This window comes from Ailuropoda melanoleuca, chromosome 6 (genome assembly GCF_002007445.2).
Source record: "Ailuropoda melanoleuca isolate Jingjing chromosome 6, ASM200744v2, whole genome shotgun sequence".
Taxonomy (NCBI): Eukaryota; Metazoa; Chordata; class Mammalia; order Carnivora; family Ursidae; genus Ailuropoda; species Ailuropoda melanoleuca.
The window spans coordinates 103,601,635-103,623,436 of NC_048223.1; the positions used below are offsets into that span (position 1 = coordinate 103,601,635).

The 21,802-nt window shown below is 48.9% G+C and overlaps 2 protein-coding genes and 1 long non-coding RNA gene across 5 annotated transcripts in view; 2 read left to right on the top strand and 1 right to left on the bottom strand.

Annotated features, from left to right (window-relative positions):
* Window positions 1-935: 935 nt before the first annotated feature.
* Window positions 936-19,180, bottom strand: ACTR1A (actin related protein 1A). Its single transcript, XM_002913887.3, has 11 exons — window positions 19,027-19,180; window positions 9,375-9,439; window positions 8,976-9,051; window positions 8,097-8,222; window positions 6,828-6,952; window positions 5,336-5,552; window positions 4,519-4,611; window positions 3,713-3,887; window positions 3,547-3,608; window positions 2,913-2,953; window positions 936-2,736 (listed from the first exon to the last, which is right to left on the bottom strand). The coding sequence occupies exons 1-11, from the start codon at window positions 19,072-19,074 to the stop codon at window positions 2,634-2,636; spliced, it is 1,131 nt and encodes a 376-aa protein (XP_002913933.1). The 5' UTR covers window positions 19,075-19,180; the 3' UTR covers window positions 936-2,633.
* On the top strand, window positions 8,207-17,083 carry LOC117802742. Its single transcript, XR_004626251.1, has 4 exons — window positions 8,207-8,339; window positions 9,305-9,503; window positions 9,876-10,145; window positions 16,920-17,083. It is a non-coding gene; the product is annotated as an uncharacterized LOC117802742 (long non-coding RNA).
* Window positions 19,181-21,035: 1,855 nt separating the features above from the next.
* SUFU (SUFU negative regulator of hedgehog signaling) overlaps window positions 21,036-21,802 on the top strand; it is a 122,523-nt gene continuing 121,756 nt past the window's right edge. For 2 of the 3 annotated variants that reach the window (XM_034663192.1, XM_034663193.1), the window contains exon 1: window positions 21,037-21,441. In XM_034663192.1, the coding sequence (XP_034519083.1) occupies window positions 21,260-21,441 (182 nt within the window). In that variant the 5' untranslated portion in view covers window positions 21,037-21,259. Of the gene's footprint in view, window positions 21,442-21,802 lie in introns of all 3 variants that reach the window. The other variant, XM_034663194.1, reaches the window with a different exon arrangement.

Genomic DNA, 21,802 nt, shown 5'->3' on the forward strand with positions numbered 1-21,802 from the left:
CCCTGGAGTCATTGGAAGCTTTCAAAAAAGCTGATGTCTTGAATTCTATTCCCCAAGGTTCTGATTTCATGGGTTCTGGGCTATGGCCTGGGCACGGAGGTTTTGGAAAGCTCTGCGATTTTAATGTGCAGCTGGGATTGAACACCTGTGCTCTAGGCCAGCGTTTCTCAACCGAGAGACATTCGGAGCCCGATAGTTCTTTGTTGCAAATATTTAAAGCAGCATCCCTGGCCTCTGCCTAGATGTCTGTAGCCTCACCCCACCAGTTGTGACAACCAAATGTCTCCAGACATTGCCAGACGTGTCCCACTTGACTGGGAACTACTGCTTAAGGCCAGTGGTTTTTGAGGGTCTGTATAGTGGCCAAAAATTTAGGCTCTACGGCTGTATTGCCTGGGATCAAATCCTGCCTAATAAAGGGCAGAGTTTTAGGAAATTACATAATCTTTCTGTGGTTCTAATTCTTCATCTGCAAAGTGGATAATAAAAATATCTACTTTGCAGGGTTGTTGGGAGGATAAAATAGGTTAACATTTGCGAAGTGCCTGGAAATCCCTCCCACCAAGTATACAGGTTTAAAATGGATAACTGGTAAATCAGAATAACTGAGTGTGGGCCCCAGGAACTATATTTTAAGCTCCCGAGCTTCCTATCCATGTGGAAGTTTTGACTTCAGGGATGTCAAGAGGTGCTCCCCTCATTTGAGGTAGTTTCAGTCATGGGTCTTAGTGTATTTGCAGGGCTGGGACCCTCAGTTCCTGAAGTGGGACTTTGGCATGAACACCATCTTCTCTATCCACTTGACAGGCTGGGACCTGGGCTGTCTGGCTGGTACAAGAGTGCCCTCTAGAGGACAGACAAGGCCTAATCACCACCTCAGATTCAGGGCCCGCAGCTCCTCTCTTGGCCCCCAGCACCAGAGAAAGAGGCCCAGCTGATGCGTCTATTGGAACAACTTTATTTAAGTACACTGGGCCCCACCAGGCAATGTGGTTTGTGCAAGGGACAGACTTGGGCTAGGAGAAGGGAGGTGAGCTGGTTAAGCACACTGCAGTTCGTGGGTCGCCACATCGCTTTCACACACACCTGCTGCTGTGGCCCATACCTGGCAGGGCCTTTGGTCGTTGGACGGCATGGGGGAGAATGCTGCCTGGAATCTGGGATTGGGGCAGGTCTTGGTGTCACAAGTGAGGGTGCCGGTGAAGAATCGCTAGCCCCAGCTTTGCACCATCTGGGCTAAAGAGCCTTTGGACACTGCTAGGCCAGCCCAGTCCAGGGTAGGCACCTGGCCCCACTGGATCAGGGGAGATGAGCCTGTCAGCTCCTGGCACTCTGGTCTGGTCCCCTCCCCCCTTTACCAGACAAGTCCAAAGTTAAGAATGGCACAAATCAGCTCAGTGGGGGCCCTTGTCACCTCTACAACCTAGCCCCCCGGGGCAGCTAGAGTGGGAAAAGGCAACCTGGTTAATGATGGCTCTTTCCCAGTCCTAAGGGGGCTGGATCCCCAATACCCCTCCTTTGCTAGAGGCCTCTGCCCAAGAGTGATTCTTCCTCCTGTTTCAAAAAATGCAACTGGAAACCAGCCTGTTGATTCCAGGGCAGTGAGCAAATGGAAGAAAAAGAGGCAGGTGGTAGTGACTTTGAATATAGCCTCTGATCCTCAATAGGCCTGAGGCCTGTGGATACTGTCAGTTCACCATTAGCAGGGAGTGGCAGGGCCTTGGACGCTATGCTAAACTGAGGTGCTGTAAACATTAGTGTGAACAGGGTGACTGGTGGGCAGGAGGCGATGGGCTCCCTCTCCAGTCCCATACTGAACAAACACATCAATAAATAAAACTGTTTGAAGATGGCATTGCCCAAGGATGGATGGAAAGCAAGTAACAGGGCCTGGGGCCAAGAGGCTCCTGAAACTCTCCCGAGACCCCCTGGACAGGAGCTGGGGGTTGGAGCATTCACTCTGCCACCAATCAGAAGTATAGCACTACTCCTGCCTCTTCAACTGCCCAGTATGGTCCTGGTCCCCAGGTGAGGTTGAGGGCCCCCTGCCTTCTCCTGACCCCAGAGTCTCAGTCATAGCTCCTGGAGTGCTTTCCCAGCCTCACAAACCCAAACTGCCACAAAACCAGACAGAACGCAACCTCGGCCCCAGTCCTCAGTCCATGATCAACTGGCATTGAGAGCAGAAGGACAAGCAAGGGAGGCAGTGACTGCCTTGGGCCTCAGGGCACCCTGGGGGTGGGGCGGGGTGGAGCTAGCCCAGCCTAGGATGGGCAGCAGCAAGGTCTCCCGGGATTTACCCTCTCTGTCTCCCTATGGTAGTAAACATAGATAGTCCCACACAGCCAGACAAAGGCCCAGCTGATGAAGGAGTGGAGCTCTCTGCCAGCACTCTTCCCTGTCAGAGGCCAGTTAGTGGTCAACCCCAGGCCTCAGGCCGTTGCCATTATGGGTAGTTCATCCTCCTTTCTGGGCCCTGGGATCCCTGGGCCACACGGCTCTCGCATATGCGCACACATTCGTACCCACACACGCACTCACACACACAGGCAGTTCCTCGCAAACACTCCGACTCAAGAAAGCGAGTTTTAAAGTGGAGTTAACTTCAGAGAGGTGAAGACGATGTCCCAACATTAGAAGGTTTTCCTGTGGATAGATCGGGCACCGTCTTCCTCATATTCCTTCTTGGAGACCCACATCTTCTTAAAGGTGTCCAGGGAGGCGAGGATGGAGCCCCTGGAGTGGAGGGAATCCCAAGGAACGTTGTGAGAGGGAGAAAGTAGGTATTCGTGGAGCTGGCCCGTCCCCATGGGGCCAAAGCAGACAAGGCTTTGCTTTAAAGGGATGGGATGGTGAGGGGTAACGATGCCCTCACTTCCTGTTCTGTTCTTATTCCCAGGAGAACTACTCACCCAATCCATGTGGAATACAGCCTCTCCTGAGGTGCGGATATCTGAAAGGGTGGGTGGAAAGAGGACTCTGAGCCTTTCATCCTCCTTGTCTCTTTCCTGTCCAACGCTCACCTTTACGGCCAATTCTAATGCCCAAGGCCGTGGGTGCATTTCACACAACGTCCCTGCTAAACCCTGTGGCCTCTCTGGGGGGGTACTGTGGCCAGCCTGACACTCATTGGGAGGAGCAGATTTCCGGCAGCCCTAGGTATCTACAGCTGTCAGGGAAGGTGGGGCTACCGGGACAAGATACAGGTCTGCTGGGGGCCGATCAGAAGCAGACTCCATGGCAGGAATCACACTCCTTCATTTAGCGGCCCTCAGCAGGCACTAAGATGGTGGACTGTGTCACAAGGGAGCACCAGAAGTCAATCTGTCAACGTTATGGTTTCTCTGAAAGACCTCATGTGCCCTCAGCCTAGGAGCCTGCCCCATCAGGGTATCAGAACTGCCCCCCTTTTGTTGGGAGGGAGAAGGAAAATGGGTTCTCCCCCCTGGCAGACCTCAAGGTCAGTGTGGAAGCTGGGAGCTGTCAGGCCTTGCAGGGGAGGCCCGGTTCCACGCAGACCCAGCCCCGCGCCCACCACGTTCCTACCCTGATCTTCACATCTTTCGGAGCTAGTTTCTTCACTTCACTCAGTAGCCTGTCGCCGAAACCTGAATGGGCAGGAAAGCAGAATCTCAAGTCAATTCTCTGGGTGTCTGGGCCCAGCCAGATCTGGAAACTTCCTTGGCAATGGGACCTGAGAACAAAGACCAACCTTTGAACAGGGTGGAGCCTCCCGAGAGGACAATGTTTGAGAAAAGCGTGCGCCGCAGGTCCATGTCCGACTTCTGGATGGCAAACACCAGCACCTCGTGGATGCCCTCACTCTCCTCTCCGATCAGGTCTGGCCTGAATAGCAGCTCAGGTGCCCGGAATCGGGAAGGACCAATCTGCAGGGTAGAGGGCAAACTCAGAGGCTGGGCCCAGGGTTGAGGTCCCTTTGGGAGTGAGAACGGAAGAGGCCCCTCTGCCCATCTGTTAGTGACCAGGTGGCTAGGAAGGCCAGGCTCAGGGAAGACCTGGTATGTCAAGGGCTTCAAAACACCAAGACAAGCCTCTTGGGAACAAACAGGAAACAAAAAGGGACAAAGAGAACTCTCAGGAAGCCAGAGAGAGGAAGCTCTTGCATTTAATCCTAGCTCTGGCACTTTCCAGCTGAGAGACCTTTGACATTAATACATGGGTTTATTCATTCATGGAAATTTCTTCCTATTAACAGAGATCCAGGAAGAGGCACCTCACCCTATACTATGTCCAACTGATTACGAACAGCACTAACCACCCTCTTCCAAACCCCATCCTGACCTAGGAAAATGCCTCTGGTGCCTCCTCTCCTCCCCACAGGGAAAGCAAAGTCCCTGACGCCTTGCTCTGCAGGAGACAATGCTATTCAAGAGCTCCAGGGCTCCAGGCAGAGGGTGTAAAAGGGCAGTGCATGTGACTCCAGCCTCCCCCGGGGAGTTCTGTTAGGGCCCAGAGCTTCTGGGGGCCTAGGGGGACTGAAGGGAGATCCAGACCTACCTCAATGGTGCTGCCGTCGGGCAGGTAGTACTGCGCCTTCTCCGTCTCTAGAGTCTCATCCTTCTGTGGGTTTATGGACAGGTAGCAGGCTCTCTGCAGAACCGAGCAGGAGTCAGGCAGGTGGGAAACCTAGGCCTACCTGGTCAAAGTCCCAGGGCAGTGATGTGCTGCTGCAGACCTCTGCCCATCCACAGTGACTGTCCTAAAGGGCCACAGAGCTCCTGCCCTGGAACACGGCAGGGTGGCCTCTGTCGGCCTTCACTGGGTGGCACTTAGGATTCGAGTTCCTACCTGCTCCATCTTCCTTGTGGGCAGGCGTGGAAATTGGCTCTCTGGAGCTGGGTCTGAGACCCCGACCTAATTTTAGTCCAGATTTCAGTTTCTTTTTCCTTCTACTATTCGTGGTTCTGGGTCCCATCTACACAACTCAGAGGTTTCCCTAGAGCGATGTGTGGCAGGAGGATTACTTTACTTAAAAGAAAACTGTATTCTGACTTCTTCAAGGATGTAAAAGAACATATGTAATTTGTACATGTTATAAAAACATAATGGACAGCGGTATACCCATCAGCCAGCTTAAGAAATAGCAGCACTCCCTTTCCCCCACAAGATGGAAGCACTTGGGGACAGTGACTATCAGTGTGAGGGGGCCCAGCTGGGATCACATGGCAGCCAGGAGGCCTGGCTGGGCAGTATAGAGCCTGACCAGAGACCCCCAGGACTGGAGCTTCGCCTCTCTTCACTCCAGGTCACAGAGGTCCTGGCTGCCCCGTTCCCATTCCCTATCCCATCCCCGGGCGCATGGGGCAGCACTCACTTCTTTTATGGCCTTGACAATCTCAAACTCGGACGATGAGTGGAAATCATAGCCCTCCTTTCGCAGGTAGAGGCGAAGAAAGCGAGAGACGTCTCGGCCAGCAATGTCAATGCGCATGATTGAATGGGGCATGGCAAAGCCCTCATAAATGGGCACGGCATGCGTGACACCATCCCCAGAATCCAGCACCACGCCTGTGGTCCTACCTGTGGCATAACTGAAGCACAGGGGGCAGATTGTCACTAACCCCTGCCTCCTCGCTCGGAGAAGAAACTCATTTTTTTTTAGAGTTCAAAGTCAGCTAAACTAAAGCTGAGGCCTGCCTTTCTCTAGGAACTGTAGACTGGATGCAGTACTGAGAGAGCCCGAGCATAAGCAAGCCTGAAAAACCTGGAAAAGAGCTGAGCCTCCCTGAGCCCCTCCCCTACTCCAGAAGAGCAGGCCTTCCAATCTTAGGGGATGGCCTGCCTTGGACTGCTTCGGGAACCCAACCGATGGGGCAGTTTTTACTTTCTAGACAAGAGGAAAAAACTCAAGTGCCTACAGGGGCCAGGCAGGAAAGGTAAAGGAGTAAAGGAAAATAACATTTTCACTTCCGCAAAAAACTCGCTTTTTCCCCACATGGCCTCCTAGATCCTCAGGTTTTGTTTTGTTTTGTTTTTTCTCTTCTCTCTCTCTTTTGGTAAAGACAAGGGTATAGACATATTTCTGTGATATGACGGGGAAAAAACCATGATGTTTGATAAACAGCAACTGATACTGCCTCGTGTTGGGAGGACAACAGGGAGTACAGCGGGCTGTAGCAGAGTCAGGCTTGCAAACTCCACCAGAAAGGGCAGCGGCTACTTCAGCTCCAGCTGATTTTTGTCCTATAGGAATGCATGCCCAGCATTGCCAGATCATCCCAGTTTTTTCAGAAAAGCCAGAAGTTTGGATTTTGATAGAAATCTCCCCCACTGTTTTTTAAAAGTAGGTGCCATGCCTCATGTGGGGCTTGAACTCACGATCCTGAGATCAAGGGTCATATGTCCTACTGACTGTGCCCGCCAGGCACCCTGAAATCTCCTAATTAAAATGCTGGCTTACAATTTTTTAATGGGGTCAAACACATCCCACCTGCAGGTCACCAGTGTACAATCTTGGCCGTAGACTTAACCCTGGGATGAGGCAGACAGGGGGCACAACAGGGATGATAGGGGTGTGAGAACAGGGATCATATGGTGAACATGATATCCCACAACTATATCACCAGCCTGGCATAATGTCTGCACAAGCAGGCACTGGATAAACATCTGAACATGTTACACGGACCTTTAGGAAGAACTGTAGCAGTGTGTGGACTTCCCAGCAGGCAGACTGGAGAGCCCTGGGTGCCTACCCACCAAGACAAAGAACAAGAGAAGCGAGAATGGGACATAGTCTCAATACTCCCTTTCCTACCCACAGGAGAAGCACCTTCATTCCGCCCTCAAGGGGCCAGGCAGCTACTCACAGGCTGAGCACGGCTTGCATGGAGATGAAAAGGGCTGGTACATTGAAGGTCTCAAAGAAAACTTCAGCCGCTCGTTCGCGGTTTTTCCGCGGGTTTAAAGGCGCCTCTGTCAGGAGCACAGGATGCTGGTGAAAGGTGCCCAGAGGGTAATCAGGATAAGGTAAGATCTCCACCCCTCATCAGCACTGGGCAGAAGCCCCTGTGTGCTAGGCTAGAGAGCTGAGGGGACCTTTGTGAGCCTCCCTCCAAAAAAAGGCAAGCTGGGCCTGCCATCTACCCCTGCACAAGCCAGTTTGTCAATCTTCCAAATTCATACCCCCTTTAAAAGACTCATTCTGTTTTTGCCTCTGCCCCCTTCCTCCCTTCCTTCTCCTCCAAGATTCTTACACATGCCCCTGTATTTACTGTGTATCTCTAATTTGTCCAGATTTGGCTAAACTCTAAATTTGGAATTCTTTTTTTTTTTTTTTTTTTTTAAAGATTTTATTTATGTATTCGACAGAGATAGAGACAGCCAGAGAGAGAGGGAACACAAGCAGGGGGAGTGGGAGAGGAAGAAGCAGGCTCATAGCGGAAGAGCCTGATGTGGGGCTCGATCCCGTAACGCCAGGATCACGCCCTGAGCCGAAGGCAGACGCTTAACCGCTGTGCCACCCAGGTGCCCCTAAATTTGGAATTCTTATGATAAAAAAGTAATCATTTAAATTTTCTTTCAGGGCAACCCCTTCAGGTCCCCTCCCTCCTTGGGAGCTTTGTACTATCACTTTGCTATCACTCAATAAACTTTGCATTGCTGTCCAAAAATAAAAAATAAAAAAAAAATAAATAAATAAAATAATCTTTTTTTCAAAATTAAATTTAAATATTTTGAAGGTATTTTTGAAAAATGAACAACTCTCCCCCCCCGGAAATTCTGATATGTCTAGTATTCAGCTTCCTTTGTTTTTCTGCATTGCTAGCTACTTCCTTAGAAGTTAGAGTATAAGCTCTGAAGTCTGAAAAACATGGGTTTGAGTCCCAGCTCTCCCACTATTCCCTAGGTGATCCTGGAAAGACTACTTGGCTTCACTGAACTTCTTTCTGTTCCTTTGTTTGTAAAATGGAGATAATACTCCCTGTTTGTCGTAGGACTGGCGTGCAGATTAAGGGTAGGCCTGTCTGAAGAGCACGGGGCCTGGTGCCCCAGTAAGACTCCAACACTCCCAGCAGTGATCATCTCTGGGGCTGTGGCTCTGACAGCTCCGCACGCCCTGCTCACGGGACCCTCACCTCCTCTGAGAAAGTCTGCAGCTGGTCCTTGGAATAGACATACTGCCAGATGCGCTCCATGTCGTTCCAATCCTTGACGATGCCATGCTCCATGGGGTAGCGGATGGAGAGCAGCCCTCGGTGTTCCTGGGGGCAGAGAGCAGGGCTTACAGCAGCAGCCAGACTCTCAGCCAGGCGGCCCAGCAGGCCCCGCTTCTCCAGCACCGGGAGTGCCCCCTGAACAGTCCTCACCCAGGGCTAAAGGTAGGCCCCCCCCGTTTGCCACGTCTCTAAACTATACACTGCAAACTGTTCTCGCTGCCTGATCGGCCGGCAGAACAGAGGGCTTCTGCATTACCATGGGCCCTCGGTGCCCTTATGGCAAGTAACAGGAGGCACCCTCCTCGTGGTCTGACCCCAGGACAGTCTCCTGGCTCCCACCTCTGGGCCTCAGTGCTTGCAGCCTAGGTTGGCAACAATGATTCCATTGGTCTGCTTCTGGAAGCTGCCCCAGGGCTCCTCCAAATAGCGCTAATTAACTCATCCCCAGGGTATCCCTAGGATCTCCCCCTGAATCCCTTTTGCCAAAAAAATAACGAAGTTAGCCAATTTGATCATTGGCAAGGTAGTGACAAAATACAGAAGGAAAGCAAAAGCCCTGTTTTCTAGACTGGTCTCTGTTTCCCAAAGTGGGGTTCCAGATATTTCCTTTCTAAAACTAGAGGCTGCTCCTGAGAGAAGTGAACCAACTAGACCCAGGATGAGGGGACCAAAGGGGATATTTTAAGAGGAAACTGCTCCTTTTACTCGTGGCTGTCCCATTGCTGGGATGCTGCCCATGTGGGGAATAATGCAGGTCCTCTGCTGGCTTCAGGCTTCTTCAGTAGCACTGGGAATTACCTCGGCCTTGGGGCCAATGAAGATGTCACCTTCAAGGGCTCCGGCCATGACGCGAACGTGTTTGGGTCTGCCCACACTACAAAAGAGAGAGGGAGAAACCATCACTTTTCATTTCACGACAGAATACAGAAGGATGTACGTGCATGCTTAGATGGGAAGAAATAGACTCAGTTCTACTGTGATTATCTCCGAGGAGTGAGGTTACCGTTGATTTTGATTTTCTTCTACTTTTCTGCATTGCCCCAAATTCTACAATGAACATGTATTATTTTAAATTATTTGTATATTTGATATTTCTGACCCAAATCAGAGTTCCTTCTCTGTAAAAGGTGGAGGGCTGACCCCATGACAAAGCTGACAAGCCTCCGAAGCTTCTGACTAAGCTACAGAATTACTTACTAGTTTGGAAAGCAGTATTTGGGAATCTGATCACCAGCAAAACCAGCTTTAATCACACCGGATCCCTGAGGAGAGAGGAGAGAGAAGGAGAAGTCAGAAGTACGACAAAAACAAGAGATACATCATACAGTATGTATAACATGGTTTCATTTTTATTTAAAAGAGTCCTTATATCTGTGTATAATATGTCCATCTGAATGACCATTTGTAGAGGGAGTGCCTGCTGCCAGGAGGGAGTGGGACTGGGGATGGTGAGGAGAACTTTCACTGTACACTCCAAGTATTACTTGATATTTTAGCATTCTTTGACTTTTCTACATTGACCATGCTTTACTTCTGGAATCAAAAATACTACTAATAAAGGGAAGAAAAAGAAAAAAACTGAGGGGAGAAAAGTACCTAGAAGCACCAAAGCAGCCAGGTTCAGGAACGTAACCAGGGTGGGAAGAATGTAATTCTTTCTGTTAAACCACATGGGACACTGTTACCCTCCTTTCCCAGCTCAGGCCTGAACTCTCCCCACCCTCCAGAGTCTCCACGACCAACACCGTCGTGAACACTGCCATGCTTGAAACTGACTGATGGAACATACGTCGTCTGGTTCTTACTGCAGGGGCAAACCTCTCTGCTTGTTTCGGGGGGTTGTAGTTGTTTTATTTTTTTACTATGCTTTCTTTTACTCACTGGTCTCCTGATGGTAAAGAGCAGAGAAGTTCTAAAGCATCACCTGAGAAGAGACCCAACATTACAATCCTGTTGCTCTGATCCTTGGTAAGTCCGGTGGGGTGCCAGAAGAGAACCTGACTTCTCTGTCAACATCTCGGGTACCACCTAAGGCCCAACCAAAGTAAATGGTGTCTCTAGACACAGATGCCAACTCTGTGCAGGACAGATGTCAAGGCTTGATACTGCTTGCAGACAGAGCCTGTTCTCTTCCTTCTTAACTCTTCTACCACCGTACCCGATACGCTCACCCTTCTACCCCAGCACCGTTTGCTGCACATATAATAGGGGCAAGCCTTTTCCTGCTGCCTATCGACCACTTGTCTTGGGGCAGAGGATGATATTTCCAGAACCCACACAGCAAGCAGTAAACACATCAGGAGATGCTAAATAACCAAGGTTATCTTTGCACCAAAGGCTTTCCTGCAACACCCCTGGTTTCCTCTCTGTCTCTTATTCCTGCTCTTCTACAGGAGAAATGTGTGTGTGTGGGGGGGGGCGCTGGTTAGATAGGCCATCATGGTGCCTGGCTCTGGCAAGACAGAGAGAGGAGGAAATAGCTAAAGGATAGGGAAAGCCAGTTCTCTAAAATAGCAGGAAACTCTGCCAACAGAAAAGAGAGAAAACAGGAGACAATGTGCAAACTCATCGGCCTGGGCAGAACAGCAAGGAGCCTGGAAAAGGTGCAGCTGTAAACTGAGCTGAGAGCCTGGGAAGGAGGGAGGACTACTGCTGCAGCCCCAGGGCTCTGGGACAGAGGGCACGGGGAGTGAGAACAGCACTGTACAGGAGAACTCCGGGAACCTGTCAGCTCAAGCTTCCAGTAATTGCTCACTGCCTTTATTTGGGTGTGGTGATGCCAACACACTAATTGGACCTCCTGGCAGAGGTTGAAAACAAGAAAAGTAAAGATGAGACCTGCATTTCAGATTCTAGATATTTTGAAGAGACGATTTTCCTGGATATTTAATTTTGAGTTTACTAGCAAAATCTGACTAGAGTCTGAATAACAAGGCAAATTAAGATGTTAGGTTCATTTCTTCCTCTCTGGCTTCTCAGCAAGAGAGTAAAGACCCAGTTCTTTTTTTTTTTTTTTTTTTAAAGATTATTTTTTTTTTTNAGAGAGAGAAACAGAGAGATCACAAGCAGGAGGGAAGGGCAGAGGGAGAAGCGGACTCCCCGCCCGAGCAGGGAGCCTGACGCGAGACTCTATCCCAGGACTCTGGGATCATGACCCGAGCGGAAGGCAGACACTTAACTGACTGAGCCACCCAGGTGCCCTAGAGACCCAGTTCTAATATCACTGCCTTCCTCCTGAAGGATAATCCCCTGCTGGAATTAATTATCCTCTTCCTGTTATTTCCCCAAATCACCATTACCTGTACCACTAGGCAGTCTGCATTTCCTTCTGCTATCTGTTTGAATTTATGGTTTCCATTTTTGTCCATTTTCAGCCCAATCCTCAAGCTCAGAGACTTTATGTATCAGCAGTATCTGGCACGTGAGGGTACTCGAATAGATGCTGGCTGCCTACAATAAAACCAAGCTCAAATGATTGGTAGATGAAGCCTAAAGTATGAAACGTGAACAAGAGGCTGAAACGCCAGCAGCCTCAGGCAGAGGTGGTGCAGGAAAGGGGAAGGCAGCATAGGGGATGATGCATACGGTGGGGCCAGACCCAGCTTGTCTCTGCGGTGCCACGAGCTGGCCTAGCAGGCCAGCAATCGGCTGAAGAGCAAGCAGGGATGGCGGGGGCAGCCGAGTCTGCTGAAACCACACCACAGATTATGAAAGGGCCCTGTCCATTCCTTTAACAGTATTTGTAACTAGGAACTAGGTACCTGGCAAACGAGCTTCCACTCTGTTATTCACTCTGGCGAAGCCAAATAAATAAGTGCCTTGCAGAGAGGCTTCTTGAAAAAGTAGTTTCATAATAAATATTGGAGATTTGAAGACTGAAGTCTGCTGCCAGCCACCAATGACCATTCTCTTTCTGAAGCAGGCAGATAGCAAATCCCTCAGCAAGGCTCTCCCAGGACCTGCGGACTATGGGCCTGTGGCTTGGGCAACCTTCACCTAAGCAGCCCTACTTATTCTTGACATGCTGGGAAGGAGGCTAGCTGTGTCCCATTTTACAAGTGGGAAAAGGATGCTGCGATGTGGAGCCTCAGATTCCAGGACACTGATGGTCCATTTTGGCACCAAGGCATATTTTGTTTGACCCACAAAATACTTTTTAAAAAACTCTATTGAGGGGCGCCTGGGTGGCACAGCGGTTAAGCGTCTGACTTCGGCTCAGGGCGTGATCCCAGCGTTCTGGGATCGAGCCCCACATCAGGCTCTTCTGCTATGAGCCTGCTTCTTCCTCTCCCACTCCCCCTGCTTGTGTTCCCTTTCTCGCTGGCTGTCTCTATCTCTGTCAAAAAAAAAACAAAAACAAAAACTCTATTGAAATGAAATTCACCACCATATAATTTACCCACTTAAGGTGTGTAACTCAACGGTTCCTACTATAGTCACAGAGTTGTATAATCCTCACCACAATGAAATGTTAGAACTTCCTCATTGTCCCAGAAACTCCACCCATTAGCAGTCACTCTCCATCCTACCTGCCCTCTCCCCCCAAGCAGTCCTAGGCAACCACGAATCTATTTTCTGTCCCTGCAGACTACAAACTACTTTTACATTAACTTCCAACAGTTAAAAATTAGACTGCATATACAATTTATCAATTTTCTGGTTTCGACCAGGTCCTGATCTGAGGGTCACGAGATTGAGCACCATTTTGGGCTCTGAGCTCAGCATGGAGTCTGCTTGAGATTCTCTATCTCCCTCTGCTGCCTCTGCCCCCTCCCTGCTAACACTCGTGCACGCTTTCTCTCTCAAAATTAATAAATAAATAAAATCTTAAAAAAACCCAAAACTTAAGTGAATCAGCTTATCTCAAGAGCTGATGACAAATTGTAAAAAAATAATAAAATTGAGATCATTGTGAAATTTGAACACTGACTGAATATTTGATGATATTAAGGAATTATTAATTTTTTTAGGTTAGTAATAGTATATCGATTACGGTTTTTCTAAAGATTTTATTTGTTTATCTGAGAGACAGCAAGTGTGCCAGAGAGCGAGCACTAGCTGGGGGGAGGGGCAGAGGGAGAGGGAGAAGACGACACCCCAAGCAGGGAGCCAGACACGGGGCTCAATCCCAGGACCCCGGGTTCATGACCTGAGCCGAAGGCAGATGCTTAACCGACTGAGCCACCCAGATGCCCCTGATTGAATTTTTAAAAGAATGTGGGAGACGGTAACTGGCTGGCTCAGTCAGTGGTAGAGCATGCGACTCTGGATCTCAGGGTTGTGAGTTCAAGCTCCACATTGGGCATAGAGCTTACTTAAAAAAATAAATTAAAGGGGTGCCTGGGTGGGCCAGTCGGTTAAGTATCTGACTCTTGATTTCGGCTCAGGTCAGGATCTCAGGGTCGTGAGATTGAGCCCCGTGTTGGGCTCTGTGCTCAGGGTGGAGTCTGCTGGAGATTCTCTCTCCCCCTTTGCCCTTCCCCCTGCTTGTGTGCTCTCCCTCTCAAATAAATCTTTAAAAAAATAAATAAATTTTTAAAAAGTTAAAATAAAAAAAACCCAGAGGGGGCGCCTGGGTGGCACAGTGGTTAAGCTTCTGCCTTCAGCTCAGGGCATGATCCCGGCGTTATGGGATCGAGCCCCACATCAGGCTCCTCTGCTATGAGCCTGCTTCTTCCTCTCCCACTCCCCCTGCTTGTGTTCCCTCTCTCGCTGGCTGTGTCTATCTCTGTCAAATAAATAAATAAAATCTTTAAAAAAAAAAAAAAAACCCAGAGTATGGGAGAGGGAAGTAGGTGGGAATGCAGTTTAAGAAGATTAGCCAGGAGCTGATAACTGTTACGCTAGGTGATGAACACATGGATGTTCGTTACACTATTCCTCTCCTTTTGTTTATGTCTGACATTTTCTATAATAAAAAGAAGTTGGGGCGCCTGGGTGGGGCAGTCAGTGAAGCGTCTGACTCCTGGTTTTGGCTCAGGTCATCAAGCCCCATGTGGGCTCCGGGTTCGGCGCAGTTAGTCTGCTTGGATTTCTCTCTTCCTCTCCTTCTGCCCCTCCACCTGTGCGTGCTCACTCTCTCTCAAATAAATAAATCTTAAAAAAAAGAAGAAGAGCTGGCACATAAGATGATAGCACTTAAGTAAAAATTCAAAACATAAATACTACACACACACACACACACACACACACACACTATAAAGTATCTATGTCTGCAAAATCATGGATGGAAAGCAGCACATAAATTTATGATGATAGTTTGCTCCTGAGGTTACTTCCAGGACAGAAAGGACAGGATTGTGGAGGGGTACACAAAGAGGCTTCAATTATATCTGTAATGTTTACTTCCTAAAAAAAAAATCCTGAAGCAGGGGTGCCTGGGTGCTCTGTCAGTAAAGCGTCTGCCTTCAGCTCAGGTCATGATCCCAGGGTCCTGGGATTGAGCCCTGCATCGGGCTATCTGCTCAGCTGGGAGCCTGCTTCTCCCTAGCCTTCTTCCTGCCCCTCCCCCTGCTTGTGCTCTCCCTCTGTCAAATAAATAAATAAAATCTCAAAAAAAAAAAAAAATCCTGAAGTAAACATGGCAAATGTCAACATTTAGAAAACGTGGGTGGTAGACATGTGCTATGTGGGTACTTGTTATATACTTCTCTGAAATTTCCTGTATGTTTAATATCTCGTTTTTTTAAAAAAGGTGGGCTAAAGCAGTATAAGATCCCCCTCATCAGTGAAACTTACTTAGTTTATTGATGAACTTGAGAAGATCTGATACTATTCCTGCATTTAGGCCCAAATAGTCATGAAGACAGTTTTAAGATTGACCAGAACATTGATCCATTTTAGGACAGAACTTAACCTTTGAGATCTCAGCAAAGATTTGAGCTTCAGAATAAACACAGTATTCTAATCAGAGTGTTACAGTCCTCAAAATGTGGCCTGGGAGCTGCCCTCCTCTTGTATTACTATCTATGACATACCTTTAGGAAGAATGACTTGTGTTCAGTTTTTAAAAATACCTATCACTTAATCGTCATTAAAGTGTGGGCATGTGCACTTCCCCTTCTATTCTCCTCATTAAATTCTCATGAATTGGTTTGGTGTCAGAATAGGAAGAAAGGAGTAGTCAACAATTATTTTAAGACTGGGAAAGGCTGTGAACTGATAGTGAGGGTCTTCCCTCTTTTCCCTGCTTTCTTTGTTCTCCTTCCTTCCTTTCTTTTTAAAAAATATTTATTTATTTATTTATTTATTTATTTATTTATTTATTTGAGAGAGAGAGAGAGAGAGCGTGCGCAAGTGCATGTGAGGAGGGGAGGGGCAGACAGAGAGGGAGAGAACCTCAAGCAGACTCCCCCCCACCCCTGCACCCAGCAAGAAGTCCAAGCGGGGGCTTGATCTCATGACCCAGAGATCACGCCCTGAGCCAAAATCAAGAGTTGAGTGCTGGGGGGTCCTGGGTGGCTCAGTCATTAAGCGTCTGCCTTCGGCTCAGGGCATGATCCCGGAGTCCTGGGATCAAGCCCCACATCAGGCTCCTCCTCTGGGAGCCTGCTTTTTCCTCTCCCACTCCCCCTGCCTGTGTTCCCTCTCTCACTGGCTGTCTCTCTCTCTGTCAAATAAATAAATAAAATCTTAGAAAGAAAGAAAGAAAGATTTTTCTCTTCTATTTATTTAATCAATTTTGTCGAGTGCTTACCCGACTGAGCCACCTGGGCGACTGAGCCACCTGGGCACCCCTCTCCTTTTAATTACGCTCTCCTTTGCCCAGAAATAAAGTTGTAGCAATGTGTTAAGCTACAGAGCAGTTAAATCTGCTAGATACACATTATTCTCATAAAGTTGGCTCAAATATTTCAAATGATTTTTCCTATCCATCTTTCATGTTGAAATAAAACAAAATCTCTAAATGTCAAACAGAAAGAACTACCTGAGGCCCCAGATCTAAATATGTAGCAGATGCTCAGTAAATCCAAATGGGAGAATCTCTCCTACTTCACCTTTTGGCTGAATTATTGGCATAATAAATGTTTTCCCAGGGGCACCTGGGTGGCTCAGTCTGTTAAGTGCCTGCCTTCAGCTCAGGTCATGATCTCAGAGTCCTGGGATCAAGCCCCACATTGGGCTCCCTGCTCAGCGGGGAGTCTGCTTCTCCCTTTCCCTCTGCCCCTCCCCCTGCTCTCTATCTCCCTCACACTCTCTCTCTCTTTCTCCCTCACGCTCTCTCTCTCTCAAATAAATAAAATCTTAAAAAAAAAAAAAGTTTTCCCAGAGAAAATAAATCAATTCTTTAAATCTTAAAACTGAAAATGCACCTCTGCTTTGATGCATTTCAACTACACGATGGAGAAAGAGAAAGGAGAAACTAAAAGCATTAGCTTAAGTGACGTTAAAGAAAATGGCTGGAGATGGAACTCCTGCCCCAAAATTCCAGAATCAGGGGCGCCTGGGTGGCACAGCGGTTAAGCGTCTGCCTTCCGCTCAGGGCGTGATCCCGGCGTTATGGGATCGAGCCCCACATCAGGCTCTTCCACTATGAGCTTGCTTCTTCCTCTCCCACTCCCCCTGCTTGTGTTCCCTCTCTCGCTGGCTGTCTCTCTCTCTGTCAAATAAATAAATAAAAAATCTTTAAAAAAAAAAAATTCCAGAATCAAAGGATCTAATGGGATGGACAGACTGCTCCTTCTGCAATGCTGATGAAAACAGGCACTTGCTAATTTCTATTTTTTTCTTTTTAAAATTAAGAAAAATGCAGATGAAGTACATACAAACTGGCTGAAGATAGAAACGTGTTCTCTGAAAACTGAATCAAGAACAAGGAGACCTACTCAACCCTCTGCAGTAACTAATTAGGGGTCTCGCCCCACTTCAAACCTTTCCTTATTTAGGGACATCTTTGCTACTGTGATATTTGGTCACTCATCCACCTACCCATCTATCCAATGAAAAAACAATTACTGAACACATAGTGGTCCCAGGCCACAAGTGCTATGTATGTGGAGGAAGGTGGGAAGGGGAGAATAATAAAAAAATTAAAGAATGTCATCTTTCCACCCAATCATTTAACAGTTCAGTGAGGGAGATAAAAAACAACAACAAGGGGCGCCTGGGTGGCACAGCGGTTGAGCGTCTGCCTTCGGCTCAGGGCGTGATCCCGGCGTTATGGGATCGCCCCACATCAGGCTCCTCTGCTATGAGCCTGCTTCTTCCTCTCCCACTCCCCCTGCTTGTGTTCCCTCTCTCGCTGGCTGTCTCTATCTCTGTCGAATAAATAAAAATAAAATCTTTAAAAAAAAAAAAAAAACAACAACAACAAAACAAAACAAAACAAAAAAACCCTCCCAAAATAAGGCGTCTCATTGAACTCATCCTCCTGCTTTTCAAGGCAAAAACTATACCTCTGGAGAGAAGGAAAGCTAGCAACAAAAAAGCACCTTTCCTTGGAAAAAATGAGAAACTTGGAACCCAACCTCAATTTGAGTCTTGGCTCCTCAACGTCTAAGACAGGTGGCTTGCTTACTGTTATTTAACCTAAGGTCCACTTTCCTGCATAAACAGGGGACAGTAATTCCTATCCACCTACCAGTGCTGACGCTTAAACGAGACGATGCAAACGAAGGCACCTTGTAACATGCCTAAGGTCCCAACGGCTGGATCAACAATGAATCCGGCAGCTTAGGACAGACAGAACTGACAGTTTTCCTTCAATAGAGGGACCCAGAAGGTACCAACCAATCTCGGCGGGACGAGCCCTTTCAGTGGAAGTCAGAAATGCAGTTGTTTTACAACAGTCGCCCTCCGCTCAAAATAAGAGCAGTTATTTAGATTCTTTCCGTTTGTCACTACTGATGCATTTGCGTGGGCTACTAGCAAGAGGAATAGCGGATGAAGCACTGGTTTTAGGTCACCTCTACCGTGTGACCTTGGGCTCACTTTACCTCTTTGTGCTTCAGTTTTTTTTATTTGTGAAACGAGGATCAAACTTCCTGCCTTAACTATCCACCCAATTTTTGTAAGGGCTCAATTCGAATGTGAACGTGAACGGCCCCCCTCTCCCCCGCAAGCGCTTCAGCGCCTGGCAAATATGCTTAGTAATTTTTTTCCCAAGCTGCTAGGGGTTCCGAAGAGGATGGTACCTCCCTGCTTGCTTGGTCACTCTCTTTTCTTCTGGATCTTTATTAACGTAATCTATAATCACAGAAATAACTGAAATCCTAGGGCCATTTCTGGCACCAGATTCCCGAGCCCCACCCAGATACACCAACAAGCCCGCCTGCCCTGCCGGGGACCGAAGAAAACTTAGCCCTTCTCCACTCGAGGGCGGGCCCCAGCCCATCAGGCCTCTCCACTGTTGAGCTCCCGAAGCCAATCCCCGCAGCTTTTGAGCACCCACCGCCCCTTAGAGAGAGGAAACACTATGGCGGCCCGGAAGAAAGGCAGGGGCGTAAGCCAATCACTGCGGAGGGCTGCCCTCATCCGGCAAGGCCCAGAGGCGGGGTCATCGGTCAAGATGGACAACCAGAACAGCCAATAGAGTTATTAGAAACTGGGGAGGGGGCGGTCGCCGGGCGCTCACAGAGCAGTTAAGGCCCCTCGAGCCAATGGCCCAAGGACCCGGCTCGGACTACAACCCTTCCCTTTATCCAACCCAAAGTTCTCCATCCCATGGTTGCTGGCCAGCCGCCCTGCCTGCGGACTACGGGTGAGGGGAGGACAGAGGCGGCGGCTGCTGAACCCGCCTGACAGGCTGGGCCAGTGACAAAGAGCCGGTGGCCCAGGCTGAAACACGGGAAGCGATCCCTTTGGGGAAGAGAGAATAAATCCATTTAGAGATAGGAAAGACGCAACTCACGTTGTCGATCACGACAGGCTGGTTGGCGATCACATCGTAGGACTCCATGGCAGAAGAATCTCTCCTTCCGAGGAAGGAACTGCCAGCCGGGTCCGCTGTTAACGCCACAGACACGCATGCGCAATCTAGCCGCCGGTACAAGGCGTCCAGGGAGCGGCCCGACCTCGCCTCCAAAGAACTACAACCCCCAGCATGCCTTGCACACGAGTATTACGCGCCAGGCAGCTTCGGAGCCCCGCCTAATTTAAGACTAGGGCGTCACATTTCCACGCATAGTACCTTGGGCTTTGTAGTCTCCATAGATGAATAGACGGGGACGTAGATTGATGGCTGTATTGCATGCCTGGATCTGTAGTTCCTTTGAAGGGATTCGCAGTGCATGCTGAAGTATGTAGTCTTTTTGCGTACTTGTCTGTAGTTGGGTTTGGATTGGCCAGTATTTCGTGGATGTTGAGATTTTCCAGATCAGTCCTGCCACTACTTCCCCTGGATAGTATAAGGTTGCTATGTTTTTATTTGGGGCAGTAAGACATTAATAAACATTTATCAGCATCAAACTCTAATAAAGGAAAATTTAATACCCCCACTACCACCCCACACACACGGGGAAGGAGGATATACTCCCAGAACAAAAGAAAACAATTTAAATTTTATAAAATTTGCTTTTTGAAAAAAACAGCGCATTTTTTCCTGGGTGGGCGTAAACTTTGCAACAGGCTAACATTGGTCTGAAGACTGACATTTGGAACTACGGGTACAGGTGATCTCTTGGTAATTAAAAAACATCGTTCATTTAATAGCTTAAGGAACTGCTTTAGTATCTCTAATTTTCATGGAGAGTTAGAATTGACATTGATGACTAAGAAAATGGAGGTGAAGAGAAGTTATGTGCCGCTACTTTCATAGGAGCCCAGCGCATTTTTCTCCAGATTATGCAACCCCCACCCCCTTCAAGTTGTGGGGACACTTTAGTCAATAGCAGTGGTAATCAGGACTCCTTTTTATTTCTTTCTCTTGAATTCCTTATTGTACACAGGAAAATAATTTTCAAGCAGGTGCCTTAGGAATTAAAAATTCTCCCAGGGGCGCCTGGCTGGCTCAGTCCGTAGAACATACGACTTTTGATCTGGGGGTTGTAAATTCGAGCCCCATATTGGGTGTAGAGATTACTTAAAATTAGAAAAAAAAAATTCTGCCAGTTACAGAGAGTGAAAGGTAATGGGAAAGAGCAGGTCCATAGTAGATAATGAATATTGGTGCTCCTCAAGGCAATCTGCATACATCTGCGTAAAACAGAACAAAGAAGAGATTGTCATAACTAAAAGCATTCATTAAAAAATTACCAAGTCTTGGGGTGCCTGGGTGGCTCAGTAGGTTAAGCGTCTGCCTTGGGCTCTGGTCATGATCTCGGGGTCCTGGGATCCAGCAGCAGGGAGACTGCTTCTCCCTCTCCCTCTGCCCCTCCCACTAGTGCTCTCTCTCACTCTAAAATAAAATCTTAAAAAAATAAAAATAAAAAATTTCCAAGTCTTTTAAATTAGTCTTAGTTTAGTTAACTCTTGCTACTTTTTAACAGGACTCCAAAATAAGTATTTCAACATACGACCCCTGAATTTGGCGGCATTAGTGTCAGTAAATATAAGTGGATATTCAATGACGGTAAGAAACATTCAGATTTATAATCTATTGAAACTAAAATCTAATGGATGAATGAATCAATCCATTATTGTCAGATTTATGCTTAAATTCTTATTAGCAGCGTGTCAGCAGAACAGTGACAAGCCCTTTGTCGGAGAATTTCCCGCTGGTTTCGTGGGACCCTAGCACCTTAGGATGTCTCTACATCTCTATTTAAACCTGGGTTCCTCCTAACACTAGGGGGAGGCCAAGAGCCTTGGGACACCGCCAACACCAGGAGAGGGAGGCGGGTCCTATTGTCAAGTCACGCCTTCCCCACCTGTGACTGGCACAGACGCTACCCAATGGATACTCGGATAGGGCGCGCCGACGCCCCGCCCCTTCGAGCGCCCCGCGGCCCCCGAGGCACCCTCTGGCCGTCTCTGCGGCGGCGACGGCCTGGGCAGACTGTGCGCCGTGCGCAGGCGCGGAGCCTAGACCTCGCTGCAGCCCCCATCGCCTCGGGGAGTCGTACCCGCGGAGTCCGCCTGCTGGCGCGTCAGTGCTCTCCCCCTCGTCCACCCTCCCCGGTCCCCCCAGCACCCTACGCGCCCGGATGGCGGAGCTGCGGCCTAGCGGCGCCCCCGGCCCCGCCGCGCCCCCGGCCCCTGGCCCTAGTGCGCCCCCGGCCTTCGCCTCGCTCTTCCCCCCGGGACTGCACGCCATCTACGGAGAGTGCCGTCGCCTTTACCCTGACCAGCCGAACCCGCTCCAGGTTACCGCTATCGTCAAGTACTGGTATGCCTTGGGCCGCGGGGAGACGGACAGGGGCGGGCTGGGAAGCGTTAGAACCCCGGGGGCGAAGTCATTTGCGGGGGAGGAGGAGGTGGAGAAGAATGGTTAAAGCACTTGGAAGGAGGGCGTCCTGCTGCGAGGCAAGGAGTTAAGGCTGAAGTTGGGAATGGGGACAAAGGGGTTAACGGAGCCTGTGGGCAACGAAGGGTTAAAGAGGGAGGGAGGATGAAGGGTTAACTGGGATTAGGAGAATAGAGTGAATTGGGGGTGTGTGTAGGATGGGGGGGTGCGATAGGCGAGAGGGAACTGTAAACGTGGTGAAAGGAGGGGGCGCCTGTAGGGGGTCATTAGTGGGCGAGGGGAA